The sequence below is a fragment of the Bison bison genome, unplaced genomic scaffold (genome assembly GCF_000754665.1).
Source record: "Bison bison bison isolate TAMUID 2011002044 unplaced genomic scaffold, Bison_UMD1.0 scf7180017864061, whole genome shotgun sequence".
Lineage (NCBI taxonomy): Eukaryota > Metazoa > Chordata > Mammalia > Artiodactyla > Bovidae > Bison > Bison bison.
This window is the reverse complement of record NW_011494633.1, coordinates 3515806-3530387: the sequence shown is the minus strand read 5'-3', so window position 1 is coordinate 3530387 and position 14582 is coordinate 3515806. Positions and strand designations below refer to the sequence as shown.

At 47.6% G+C, this 14582-nt stretch overlaps 1 protein-coding gene across 1 annotated transcript in view; it reads left to right on the top strand.

Annotated features, from left to right (window-relative positions):
* Window positions 1–2007: 2007 nt before the first annotated feature.
* The window catches only part of TGM5 (transglutaminase 5), a 34562-nt gene continuing 21987 nt past the window's right edge, over window positions 2008–14582 (top strand). The window contains exons 1-6 of the mRNA XM_010836134.1: window positions 2008–2173; window positions 6803–6982; window positions 7121–7366; window positions 8187–8305; window positions 11740–11868; window positions 12451–12628. Coding sequence (XP_010834436.1) covers window positions 2164–2173; window positions 6803–6982; window positions 7121–7366; window positions 8187–8305; window positions 11740–11868; window positions 12451–12628 — 862 coding nt within the window. The 5' untranslated portion in view covers window positions 2008–2163. The remainder of the gene's footprint in view (window positions 2174–6802; window positions 6983–7120; window positions 7367–8186; window positions 8306–11739; window positions 11869–12450; window positions 12629–14582) is intronic.

Below are 14582 nucleotides of genomic sequence, written 5' to 3'. Positions count from 1 at the left end.
TGTTGTTCTCAGGGCCTTCTGGCAGAGGGTTTTGGGGTCCATGCTGATATAAAGCAAAGAACTCCGGGAAGAAGTCCTGGCTCCCTCAGGTGCAAAATGCTAACAACAATAATAGCAGTGCCAGCCCACCTCCCTCAGAGGTTGCTGTGAGGTTCAAATGAGCAAGTGTATCTGTAAGATGTGAAGCACAATGTTAAAGACATTAGATGACTGTGTGAAGATTAAATGGGATAGTGCACATGAAAAACCAAAACAGTTCTTTGAAAGCTATTACTAGTTAGTTCTCCAGTGGTTTTACTATTAACCACTACCATGACTAAGCCCTGTATGGCAGTAAGACACAGGCCATGCCCTCAAGGGGAACTGGGGGAAAGATAGGTAAATATTTATAATGTCAAGTGGGATTAGACTGATAGAGAATGTAAAAGGGAGCAGCCCTAAGCACCTGGTATGGTAAAGAGAGTCAGGAAGCTTGAGCTTGGATGCAGAAAGTAGACAAGTGAGGGGTGAAGATTTCAGAGAGAGAAAGAGAGAGAGCGCAACGCATGCATGGGAGAACTGGGGGGCCAGAACTGAAGGGGGTTGGCCTCCCTGGACTTCAGGCAAGAGGGGAAAGATCTTGAAGGGCTCTGAAAGTGATATTAAGAAGTTTGGACTTCACTGTCTGTTGGATCTAAAGCAGAGAGCAGCCTGGTTGAATCAGCACTTCAGAAAACTTACTTTGGAAGTTTGGAAGAAGACTCATTTGGAAGAAGAATGGATGGGAGAGTGGCTAGGAGTTGCTGTTCAGGCAAGGGGGTTCAGTGAAGGTAGGGCCAAGGGCATAGGGGAGAGGGGCCGGTTTTAGGAGTTAACTAGGATTAACCAGGAGTTGGACTGGACAGGGCTTAGCGACTGCTAGGCTAAGAGGGCAGGAAGACAGAGAAGGATAAGGCGTCTCCCCTTGAGTGACTGGGTGGACACTGTCCTCACTCACCAAGACCAGAAACGCTGGAGGGAGAGGAGAGGGGAGGAGTTGCTTTCTGGACTGAAGGTGGGTGCAGGGGTGTCAGACAGTGAATTGTGTATGTACGTGTATACACACACTGTCGCTGACTGGGGACAGAGAGAGCTGACAGAGAGTGGACGGATGCTGGCAAATGAGGTTCCTGAGGAGGGACATTTAGGGACCCAGAAAGCAAGGGAAGCAGGGGGAAATGTAGGGCCAATGCGGGAGCAGGGGGCTTCGAGTATCCCACCCACTCCCTATGAGAAGCCCTTCCCTGCTCCTTCCATTTCTCTTCTCCCATCTGTGTTTTTCTTCCTCCAAAGACTTGTACTTGTCTTACTAAAATCAAGGTCATCACTGGCATTCTCACCCTCTTATTTCCCAAACTCCTCCATGAATCTTCCCAAGTTTTCTTCTACTGTTTTTATTTGCAATTCACCTTGGACCAGACATGGAGAAGGAAACGGCAATGCACTCCAGTATTATTTCCTGGGAAATCCCATGGACAGAGAAGCCTGACGGGGTACAGTCCACGGGGTCGCAAAGAGTCTGATACGACTGAGAGACTAACACTTTCACTTTGGACCAGACAGATCTCACTCAAGACAGTATCTTCACCAGAAAAAGAATACCAACATGTCATACCAAGAGTGGGTTCTGGCTGCACACGATGTCTGGAAAGTGACTCTTCAGGATAAAAGAGAGGGCTCAGGTGCCAGGCAGAGTTCTGGTCTGGAGAGTTCTCTATAGTGACCTATAGTCTTGGGACTCTGATATTCCTTCCTGCAGGGACACAGGCCTCCTCCCTCCCTCTAGAGGCCCTATCGGCTCACCTCTCCCACCCGGCTTCCCCGTCACAGCACAGTACTCGCCAGGGAATGCCCCATTGCCCAAGAGCTTACCAAAGGCCCACATGCACAAGGCCCTGACAGTTCATTGGCCTCCATATTTCCTCTCAGCCAAGCAACACTGCCAAGAGAAACCTGAGGGCAAGTGAGAAAACCAGTTGTGATCTGCCCAGTAAGCAGGTGGCAGTGCAGCAGCCTCCCCGCCTTCAGTGTCTGCTGGAGTCTCGAGGATGGAAGGGGAAGCAGACACACCAGGACCAGTTTCCTGACACTGCAGGCCGTCCAGCTGTTCTATGTGGAGCAGCCTGGGAGCCAGAGGCAGCCACCATGGCGGAAGGTACGCAAAGCCCACGGGGCTGCTGGAGCTCAGGGCCGAGGAAGAGAGAGAGACTGCAGGAAGTCGAGGGAAGGGTGGATTCAGAGGGAGGAACGAGTAAGTCAAGAATGGAGGCAGAAAGAAGAGAAGCTCCAGAAACAGCAGAATTCATCGGTAGCCTGAGAACCAGGAGACCAGGTAGAGGCTGGCAGGTAAACAGCTAAACAGCTGAGCGTCAGCAAGCCTGCTTCCACATCCCAGTGGGCCAGGGAAGGGCCAGGGATTAGGGGGTCACGGTTTCTACCCTCTCTGCCAGAGCTGATCTTGATGCTGAACAAGTCACTTCTCTAGTTCCCAGACCCTGTGCCGGACCAATGAGGGGACTTGGACCAGATCATCTTAAAATTGTCTTCTAGCTCCAGAATTCTCTGAAACTCCATTCTTCTCTTTTCCCTCCTCTTCAGAGTGTCTGTGACTCATGTTCTCACCACTACATTTCTCTCTGTATCAACTCCCTCTCTCTAGAAAAAGCTGCTACAAAGATTAAATGGTTGGTCAAAAACATGTATAAAAGTGAAAAGTGAAAGTCACTCAGTCGTGTCTGACTCTTTGTGACTCCATGGACTATACAGTTCATGGAATTCTCCGGGCCAGAATACTGGAGTCGGTAGCCTTTCTCTTCTTCAGGGGATCTTCCCAACCCAGGGATCGAACCTAGGTCTCCCGCATTCCAGGAGGATTCTTTACCAGCTAAGCCACAAGGGAAACCCAAGAATACTGGAATGGGTAGCCTATCCCGTCTCCAGGGGAATCTTCCTGACCCAGGAGTCGAACCAGGGTCTCCTGCATCGCAGGTGGATTCTTTACCAACTGAGCTGATGAGGGAAGCCCCAAAACCATGTATAAGAATGAGCTAAAAGCTCTACAAATGTAATAGCTTCCTCTTCATTTACGATTTTTATGTTTAAAATTTTAGTTTTAAATTTTTATAAATTTTAATTATACAAGAAATATTGTATAATGAACACACAGTTTGAGTAAAATAAAGCAATAATTACAGATAAACCTATAGTCCCCTGACTACCACTCCAACCTAGCCTCATTTCTAGAGAAACCACTGCTATAGTCTTCTGTCTATACATTCACATTCATGTACATATGCTCAATGCAATGCATAGGATTAGCTTGTATGGCTCCTCCTTCTTCTTCATGGCATATCCATGGTATCATCATATTGCACATATTTTTCTACAGCTAGACGTTTTTTACTCACTGAACAGTATCTCTTGGACCTCTGTCCATACCTCTGAATACCAAGATTTACGCCAGTATTTTCCACTTTCTATAGTATTTCCATAGTATGGCTGTGAGTACTTTGTTTACCCAGTCTTCCATTGGTGGTATTTAGGTTGTTCCCATTTTTCAAGTACACAAGCGAGGCTGCAGTGTGCTTTCTTATCTGTGCCTCTCTGTGCTCCTGTGAGAGTTTTTACTCTAGGATAGATCTTGAGATCAATTACTTTAAAAGGTTTTCCGATAATTTCCCTTCTACCTCCCTGATCATTTCACCCCATTCTCCCCTCCCATCAAAGAGAATAAAAATGTCCAGTATTAAATGTACCTTCTATTTGGATATCTGATGTTTGGGCTGAAGAATAATCCCTGTGTTATAGGCAGAGATTGACTTGACCCACGACGCATCCGGAGGATGAGATCTGGCCCCAGTGTTGGCTGTCAGGAAGATGCTGCCACAGCTGTTGAGTAGTTTGGGTCTCGTGTCCAACCTGAATCAGGGCCAGTTAGCAATCCCTGTCTAGGCAATTGGTTTCTAAAAAGGGCGAGCTTCTTTTTTTCTGGAAAAAAGCTCAGTTGCTTTCCCAGGGGGCAGTGGGTCAGATGTCCTTTCTGAACATGAGTGAAGGCCAGCAGTGGGTGGCAGCTGTTGGGTAATGGTGAGAGCACCGGGCGTGGGCCAGTTACCCTAAGTGTGACCTTGGGTAAGATATGTAGCCTACTTACATCTTGTTTTTCTCATCTTCAAGAGTGGACGACACTGATCCCTCAATGCTGTGGAGAGTATTCCATGAGGTTACTGGCCTAGACTGTCTAGAACATGGCCTAGCACATGTAATCAGGCCCTCAACAGGTGGTAGTTGAATCTGAAACACACAATAAGTTTGGGGTATTATATAAAAAAACAGAGAAGTCTATTCAGCCTAGTAAACGCTGGTGTATCTACAATGCGCCAGTCTTTATGCTTACATTTCTTTTATAATAACAATAATAAAACAGCAACTAGTTTATGAGAAAGGTGCACATTAACTGTAACTAAAAGAACTTAAAGAAGTTTAAGAAGATAAAGTTTAGTATTTATCAGGGTATTTTGGTACAGTCAATTTGATTCATATTTGTTTTATAATAGCCTTACTGAGGTATAATTCACATACCATAAAGCTCACCATTTAAAGTGTATAATTTATTGGCTTTTTTTATACTAAATTCACAAAGTTTTACAAGCATCACCACTAACTAGTTTCAAAACATTTTCATCACCTCAAAAACGAAACCCCATACCTACTAGTAAGTATACTCTATTCTCCCCTACCCCCAGCCCCTAGCAAACTCTAACTTACTTCTGTGTCTATGGATTTGCCTATTCTGCGTATTTCCTATAAACTGAATCATACAACACGTGGGCTTTTGTGTCTAGCTTCTTTCACTTAGCATAGTATTTTCAACTTTTATCCATGTTATAGTGTGTTCACCCTTCCTTTTATATGATTGAATACTATTCCATATGTGGCTCTGCATATTTCACTCATCTGTTAAGCAGGTGATGGACATTTGGACTGTTTACAGTTTTGAGCTATTATGAATAAAGCTGCAATCAACATTCATGTACAGGTTTTATGTGAACATACATTTTTCATATCTTGGATATATATCTAGGAATTGTCAGGTCATATAATAACTGAACATTTAACATTTTGAGAACTGTTTTCCAAAGTTGAAGCACCATTTTACAATCCTATCAGCAACGTATGAGGGTTTCAATTTCTCCACATCCCCACCACCAACACTGTTTTTCTTATTATAGCTATCCTAATGGACGTGAAGTGCTATCTCATTTGCATTTCTCTAATGATTAAATCTGTTGAGCATCTTTTCATGTGCTTTTTGGCCTTCTGTGTATCTTCTTTAGAGAAATGCTTACACCAGTTGCCCATTTTTCATTTGAGTTATTTTTTTAATTATTGAGTTATACAAATTCTTTATAGTGAGGAAACATTCTGAGTTGTAGCTCTTGTAGGACCAAAATACACAGACAGGTAGAGCTTTGCTTGGGGACAGACTGGCTGGAGGAGAGGGCCTGTGCTGGGAAGGGTGACAGGTGAGAAGGTAAGCATAAGTTAAGGCCAGGTCTGCAGGGTCATGAGTGTCACATTAAGAGTGTGTCTTTTGGATGGCAGCCTGGGGGGTTTCTCAGGACTTTTAAAGCAAATAGACAACAGAATGATCAAATTGTCTTGAGGGGAGAGAATCTGGTGATGTGTTAAGGGGCAGGTGATGTGGAGAAACAGGATGCAGACCTGATGGAGGCTGTTATAGTCACTAGTAGTGAGGTGAGGAGGTTGGAATTGTGTTCATGTGGGAAGGGACAGATGAACACCACTGATATTTTAAAGGAAGGAGTGAAGGGAGTTATGACACATGAATGGATAGAGACTGAGAAGATGTCAACTGTGATTTAAGGGCTATGAGCCCAGGTGCTCGGGAACTGAGGTCGAAACATGGCCAAACATGCAGGAGTCAGAAGTGGAGCCCTTTGGGGGACGCACACTTGGAGAACACTGAAGTCAGTCTGTGTTTTAATGGAAGCTGCAGAAGACTGGGAGTGGGACTTTCTGAGACCATCCTCAGCTCTCAGCTCCCAAGTCACAAAGAGTTAGTGGTAGTCAGAGAGTTAGCAAATTAATTCAAACATGGCAGCTAGCCTGGGGCAGCTACAATTAACCTGGGGCAGCTACCCCAGGGACTTGCTCTCAGAGCTGGAGACTGGTGCAGGGACAAGGGAAACTGTGAAGTCCAGGAAAGTCAATGCAGGAGTGAAGCTTGAGACATCTGACTGAAGAGAGCAGTCAGATTTGGCCAGGCCTACAAGAGGAGTCAAAGAGGGGCAGAAAACTATGTGCCTCCTTATGGGAGAAAGAGACAGAAGGTCACAGAAGCAGGGAAGGTAGGGAGGAAAGAAGTAAGGGAGAGACACTTGCATGCATGGAGCCTCATTTACCGTTAGTTGCTCAGTCGTGTCTGACTCTTTGAGGCTCCTCTGTCCCTGGGTTTTCCAGGTAAGAATACTGGAGTGGGTTGCCATTTCCTTCTCCAGGGGATCTTCCCAATCCAGAGATTGAACCCTGGTCTCCTACACTGCAGGCAGATCCTTCACTGTCTGAGCCACAAGGGAAGTCCATTTTATCCTCACACAAATCCTGAAAGGCTCGTATCATAGATTCTCTTTTACCTGCTTGGAAACTGAGCTCAGAGAGGTTCAGTTTCTTTTCCAAGTTTGCACAACTACTAAGTGGTGGACAAGACTGGACCAGACCCCACATCCCTGCTCTTTGGTTTGCCCTCGCCGTCCCATCACAGGGCTGGAGGTGGCCCTCACCGACCTCCAGAGCTCCTGGAACAATGTGCAGCACCATACAGACGAGATCAGCTCCAGTCGCCTCCTTGTTCGCCGGGGCCAGGCCTTCAACATCACCCTGTACTTCAGGAACCGGGCCTTCCAGCCAGGCCTGGACAACATCATCTTTGTGACTGAGACTGGTGAGGACTCCAGCTGGCTTGCAGGGGTCCCACGTGTGTGTGTGTGTGCGTGTGTGTGTGTGTGTGTGTGTCTGTTGGGGACAATTATCGGGGGTTGGGAGGTCACTGCAGAGTTCCTCAGCTCTGCTTCCTTCTTAGGACCACTGCCAGATCTGTCCAAGGGGACTCGAGCCGTGTTCAGCCTGGAAGGTCACCCTGGCTCCAGCCCCTGGATTGCCTCACTGCAGACCATTGGGGCCAATTCCCTGGAGGTGAGCCTGTGTGCCCCTCCTATGGTAGCTGTGGGTCGGTACCTCTTGAAGGTTCACATCAAATCCCTACAGGGGCCTGTCACAGCCTACCAGCTCGGGGAGTTCATCCTGCTCTTCAATCCCTGGTGCCCAGGTAAGGCGGGATGCCCTCACCTCTGCCCCTGTGTCAGTGCCATAGACAGCAAGGCTCAAGAGTTTCCAGACCCCTTCTCCATAGCCACCACAAACCTCTCCAATCCCATGCACTCAGCATCCACTCCCAACCGCCAACAAGCAGGGCAGAGAAGCCTTGTTATGTATTTACTTACTCAGAATTTTAAAATAATGAACCAAGTCATCTTTACTTTAAAAGAAAACAATTATAATCAACTATTGACCACTATTAACATCTACCTTCATCATACATTATAAAGTTAACTGGAGCTTTTCCATTATAAGACTTAATAAGTACATTCCATTGAAAATTTGTAAAATGAAGTACAGGGTAAAATGAAGAAAGGAAGGTAAGTAGGGAGGGAGGGAGGGAGGGAGGAACCCCTAGGCTCCAGTTTGCTCATTTCCATAGGGGATGAGTTGAGTGTAGCAGAAAAAGCATGCACTCAATATGGGCTCTGTGTTCACATTTCACTCTCTTATGTGTGGTTTGGACAAGTTACTTATTACCCTGAGCCTATTTCCTCAACCTTGAAATGGGACTAGGATGTAAAGGTGCTTTGTAAACCAAAAAATTCCACCAAAGGTTATTTTTGCTTCTACCTTCTGTTCCTATTGACTGTATGGCTGGTGTTGATGGGTGGTGGGGGTGGGTCTCCCCCTCACTCATGAGCCTCTTGGAGTCGCCCAGCCCTCTCCCCAGAGCTCAGGTCCCATAGGCCTGGGCCTTCTGGAGTGGGACTAGAGCGGGAAGGACGGCGTGATTTTTCTGCCTTGTATCCTCCCACTTTGATTCCCAGAGGATGCTGTCTACCTGGAGAGTGAACCCCAGAGGCAGGAATATGTCATGAATGATTATGGCTTCATCTATCAAGGGAACAAGAACTGGATCCGCCCCTGCCCCTGGAATTACGGACAAGTGAGTCTCAGCTTTGCTCATGGCCCATTCAGGCCCTGGTCTCTTGGGGAGAGGGGAGCAGGAGCGCGTGGGAGGGTGCCCTTCATGCAAGATTCATCCAGAACTGCTGACAAGTGGGAATTAAATGACACCAACAAGATATGGAGAAGGCAATGGCACCCCACTCCAGTACTCTTGCCTGGAAAATCCCATGGACAGAGGAGCCTGGTGGGCTGCAGTCCATGGGGTCACGAGGAGTCGGACACGACTGAGCGACTTCCCTTTCACTTTTCACTTTCATGCATTGGAGGAGGAAATGGCAACCCACTCCAGTGTTCTTGCCTGGAGAATCCCAGGGACGGAGGAGCCTGGTGGGCTGCCGTCTATGGGGTCACACAGAGTTGGACACGACTGAAGTGACTTAGCAAACAAGATATGAGATGTGATCCCAGGGAGCTAGGAGAGCAGCCGTAGAAAGGTGGAAGGTGTTCTTAGATGATCACATCTGATTTGGACAATAAGACCTAAAGGGGAAGGACAGCTGAAGGCACCCACCCAGGAAGTCCACTGAGAGGGTGCAGCTGCAGGGACAGCAGTGACAATGGTCATGATTGCTGGATGTTTGTTTGTTAGCTGCTTTTCCAGTGGGGCCCCAGCTACCACGCTTCCTTCATCCTCATAACCCCAAGTGACAGGCTCTAGGATCCATTTTATCACACTGGAGAAAATCTGTCCCCTGAACATCTCAGCCAGAAGAAGCTCTGATGAGCCACAGGGTGTCTTCCTCCCCACTGCTCTCGCCTCTTCAGTCATTTGTTTTGATCACATACCTTTCTCATTATAAAAGTAGTACAGGGACCTCCCTGGTGGTCCAGTGGTTAGTTAAGACTCCACACTTTCACTGGAGGGAGTATGGGTTCAATCTCTGGTCAGGGAACTAAGATCCCACAATGTCATGTGGTATAGTAAAAAAAAAAAAGCAATATATATTCTTTTCCCTTATAGATTATTACAAAATATTGAGTACAGTCCCCTGTGCTATATAGTAGGTCCTTGTTGGTGATCTATTTTATATATAGTTGTATGTATATTCTAATTTCAAAATCCTAATTTGCAACTTAAAAGAGAAAAGACTCTGAAAAAGAATATATATGTGTTTACATACATATATGAATTATTGTGCTATATACCTGAAATTAACACAGCATTGCAAATCAACTATATGGTGATAGTTTAATAACCAAGTCATGTCCAGCTCTTTGCCACCCCACTGACTACAGCCCACCAGGCTCCTCTGTCCATGGGATTCTCCAAGCAAGAATACTGGAGTGGGTTGCCATTTCCTTCTCCAGGGGACCTTCCTGACCCGGGGATCGATTCCAGGGCTCCTGTATTGCAGGCAGATTCTTTACCCACTGAGCTATGAGGAACGCTCAAATCAACCATACTTAAACAAAAAATAAAATTGGTATAAAATTTTTTTTAAAGTAAAATATAATTGCTTAAAAAAACTTTATGAAACATTACAAAAATGGGTGTCTAGAATATGAAAGTCTGTCTAGGCACAGTCACCAGCAAGGTGTGTGTTCCTCTATATTTTGTTCTCTACACATATTCTAAAACACGTGATTTTTGTTTGTAAAAACAGCACCATCCTAATTGCAAGGCTCTGTAATGCCTGAGTTACTGAAAGCCTGCCTCCCGCTGAAAGCTCAGCCAACAGCAGGTGCTCCAGGAAGCCCAGAGCCAGGCTGAGCCCTTGCACCAGAACACTCTGGGGGTCGGTGGGGAGGGGCCACTCTGGCTGCTTAGAAGGGGTGACGGCTGCAAACTTCTGTCGGGGGCTTGTGGTGCTTGTATCAGTTTAATATGGGTCCCTGTCCCAGACTTGCTCAAAGAGAACTCTAGCACAGGCGGCATCAGGCCCAACGTTGGCTCCCAGGGTGGCTATGGTCAAGACAAGATACGAAAGCCTCAAATGGTCCCAGCTGATAGCCCCAACTCCTCACTCAGCGTGGGCAGATGGGGATCCCAGAGGGCCCCTGGACAGGAGTTGGCTGTCATCTGTGAGAAACAGAAGTGAGGAGATGCTGCTTCCTGAGTCCTGGGTTCTTCCTTTCTGTCTCTCTTCTTCAGTGAATGCATATCGAATATCTGCTCAGTGCCAGGCAAGGGGCTAGATGCTAGAAGCATGAAAATGAATAAAACATTGCCCCTGAGCCCACAGTGAAGTGAGGACTCAGTCACATAAGCAGGTCACTGATTAGGCAGTGGGATATACAAGATTGAGTGCCAGGTGCAGGGTATTCTGGGAGCCTTGAAGAAGAGCACTTGATTGGGCATGGGGGTGTTGGGGAAGCTTCCTGGGAGAGGAGATTCTGGAACTGAGTTAGCCAAGTGAAGGGAAAGGGGGAACTATCCCAGGCAGAGGGAAGCTTGAGCAGACACAAAGGAGAGAAATGAGTTGGCCTGCTACAGGCGTTACAAGGAATCTGATGTTGCTGGAGCAAAAACAAACAAACAACCCACACACAGAAGGTAGAAGAGGGGCAGATCAGGGAGGGTCTTACGTGCCTTGAAGAGGTTAGAGCTTTGCTCCTGCAGGCCATAGGACCCACTGAATATTTTAAAGCAAAAAAGTCAACCAATCAAACTGTGCCCTGGGGAAGATGGATCAGAGAAGCCTTCTAATTCTGTTTATGTATTCATTTACTCTCATTCAACAAAGATGCACAGCATCCCTACTATGTGCTGGGCACGATGCCGGGTCTGGGGGGTAGAGCTGTGAGAAGAACTGGAGGGACACAGCATACAGTCAGGCCAGGAGGACAGGCCCTGGCTATCTCGTTGTAACTGAATCTGATGGGTAAGAGATATAGCCAGGGCTATGGAGTGAAACCAGGCTCCGGCTCAGGGAAAGACTTGGAGGAAGTGGCATTCATTCCAAGCCTGAAGGACAAAGAGTCAGCCTGTCTTGGTGAAAATTTTCCATAACTCGTATGCTATTAGTCAACCCCAAACTTCACTGAATCATGGGTGTGGTGACAAGTCCGTGCCATTGTCTCAGCACTAGCTGCCAATGACGAGCTGGGTCAGCAGGTAGAGGTGGAAGATGAGGCAACGTGGCTTTAGCAAGAAACATCCCAGGGGCTCCGGGAGTGTGGATTAAAGGGGACAAGAAGGAGAAACAGATTTTTTTCAGCTAGTCAGACTCACTGGAAAAAACTCCAGGAATCTGACAGGCAGGAACTTCAAACTAGGTGAGCTGTGACCCCAGAGCTTTGAGACCTTGTAGGGCCGTCCGTGGCTGTGCTGCTGGACAGTTTCCTTCCAAATGGGCTTATATTCCACAAACACACTCCACTGGAGAACTGGGTGGGGTGGGTCATGCATTTCTTTTCATATCCACGTGTGCCTAGCCTGGGCACCTTGCCTCTTTGCGTCTTCTCTCGTAGTTTGAAGAGAATATCATAGACATCTGTCTGGAGCTGCTAGACAAGAGCCTGAACTTCCAGATTGACCCAGCCACAGACTGTGCCCTACGGGGCAGCCCGGTCTACATCAGCAGAGTGGTGTCTGCCATGGTGAGCTTGGGTCTGGCTCTGTCCCCCAGGGCGTGTCCAGGGAGGGAGGAGGCTCTGAAGGGGAGCTCTGCCCACTCACGGTTGCCAACTGCAGCCGGGGAATGAAGAGTCAGGAGGCAGAAGCCCTCTGGCAAAGCCATTTTTGATGAGACTGATGGAAGAATCTGGGTAATAGGTTTTCTCAACTGAGATCTGAAACGGCTGGGTATGAGCATCACCTCTATTAATTACAAATTGCATTTTTGGGAAAGGCTAAATGAAGCTCTGGTTTGGGAAATAATCTTGTGTTTAAATTTCCTTACCTCTGAAGTATGTTCAAATGCTCTTAGAGCCAAGCTCTGGCTTTGCAGGGATGGGGGGTGGAGGGGTCAAGAGGGTGGGTAGAAACAGAATAGTAATTAACAGTGGTGCACAAGTCAGAATAGCTGGCTTCCCACCCTCTCCCTTTCCCCAGAAGGTCTGGAAGATCCCAGCTAAAATGAGATCAAACCTTCCTGCATCTCAGGCCCAGGAGCCCAGAAGGGAACCCACTTGTTGAGGAAAAGGCTGCTTCTAATGCTTCTACTTATGGCTTCTCTGCAGATCAACAGCAACGATGACAATGGGGTGCTCAATGGAAACTGGGGCGAGAATTACTCAGATGGCACCAACCCCACAGAGTGGATGGGCAGCGTGGCCATCCTGAAGCAGTGGCATGCCACGGGCTGCCAGCCAGTGCGTTACGGGCAGTGCTGGGTCTTTGCTGCTGTCACATGCACAGGTAGGGAGTGGAAAGGGCCCGTGGAAAGACAAAAAGGGCACTGGTTCATGTCTCGGCCCTCTGAGCTGCTCCTGTCCCAGAAATCTCACACAGTTCCCACCGAGGGACATTTACAAGGAAGCAGAATGTCTCATCACTGACCTCAGGCTTCACGTACCTTGGCTTATCTCAGAGGGTAGTTCTGAGGTGGACATTATACACTTCTCAGAACGCGGTGCCCTTCCCTTCTGAACTTCGACAACCTAACAGAATCCTCCCTAAAGCCTGGCTGGGAATTGTCCAGGCCCCAAATAGGAAAGAAGGTGAAAGACCAAGTCGTTAGAAAACTTATAAATTGGTCAGTGTCCTTCCTGAGCACGGAGAATGAGCTTGCTGAAGGTGTATTCACGGGAGGGAAATGTGCCACTGAGCACGGGCAGGGGGCACGGGGCCAGAGCAAGATGGCAGCCGAAGCGCAATGACCTTGAATCTGGACGTGTCACGTGTTCAGCGCACTTGGAGTCCTGACCAAGCCCATAGGGGATGGGGGAACAATAAGAGAGATCAGCTTTTCAGATAGGGAGTAGATATTACATTAATAGAAGAAAAGTCTAAAAATATGTACCGGGAAAGAAAGCAAATGGAAACTGGTTTACAGGTGGCAAGAGGAGCAAGCAGAAGGAAGGGGAGGGTGAGTGTTAGAGAAGAAACACCTGGACATGATTACACACTGGAGGTGGCAGGAGGAGGATTTCTGCTTCACCCAGGTCCAAACTTGCTTCCGGCCCTCTCACTACCCCAGTGTCTAGGCCAGCTCTCAGCCTCCTGGCAGGCTATCTGTGTACCTAACTTGAGTCACAATCAGGAGGTTATTCCTGTTGGCTGGGGAAAGAGGCCAGGTATGACTTTTACTCACAAGGCTCCCTAGGCCAATCCAGAAAGGCCAGATCTGCCCACAGCTTAGTGTTTATTGAGGGCTCAGGCCTTTTGTGTAGAAATTCCCTGTATGCAAAGGCTGGTAAAGTCTGTGAGTATGTGTGTGGTGTGTGTGTGTGCTGGACCAGGCTCTTGGAGGAAGCCTACAGAGCCCCAGGCTGCCAAGCAGCAGGCTGTCAGCCTGCTGTTCACAGGGGCATCAGTCCACAGGGGCATCGGGAAGTTTCTGCCTTCACATGGGTTGGCAAGAGGGGTAGCGCTGAGCTACTCCTAGTCTGCAGCTGCTGAGCTGCATCTGGAACTGGATGCCTTAATGGCCTAGGGGTCCAGTTCAGTTCAGTCGCTCAGTTGTGTCCGACTCTTTGCGACCACATGAATCGCAGCATGCCAAGCCTCCCTGTCCATCACCAACTCCCGGAGTTCACTCAGACTCACGTCCATCGAGTCAGTGATGCCATCCAGCCATCTCATTCTCTGTTGTCCCCTTCTGCTCCTGCCCTCAATCCCTCCCAGCATCAGAGTCTTTTCCAATGAGTCAACTCTTCGCATGAGGTGGCCAAAGTATTAGAGTTTCAGCTTTAGCATCATTCCTTCCAAAGAAATCCTAGGGCTGATCTCCTTCAGAATGGACTGGTTGGACCTCCTTGCAGTCCAAGGGACTCTCAAGAGTCTTCTCCAACACCACAGTTCAAAAGCATCAATTCTTCGGCGCTCAGCCTTCTTCACAGTCCAACTCTTACATCCATACATGACCACAGGAAAAACCATAGCCTTGACTAGATGGACCTTTGTTGGCAAAGTAATGTCTCTGCTTTTCAATATGCTATCTAGGTTGGTCATAACTTTCTTTCCAAGGAGTAAGCGTCTTTTAATTTCATGGCTGCAGTCACCATCTACAGTGATTTTGGAGCCCAGAAAAATAAAGTCTGACACCGTTTCCACTGTTTCCCCATCTATTTCCCATGAAGTGATGGGACTGGATGCCATGATCTTCGTTTTCTGAATGTTGAGCTTTAGGCCAACGTTTTCACTCTCCACT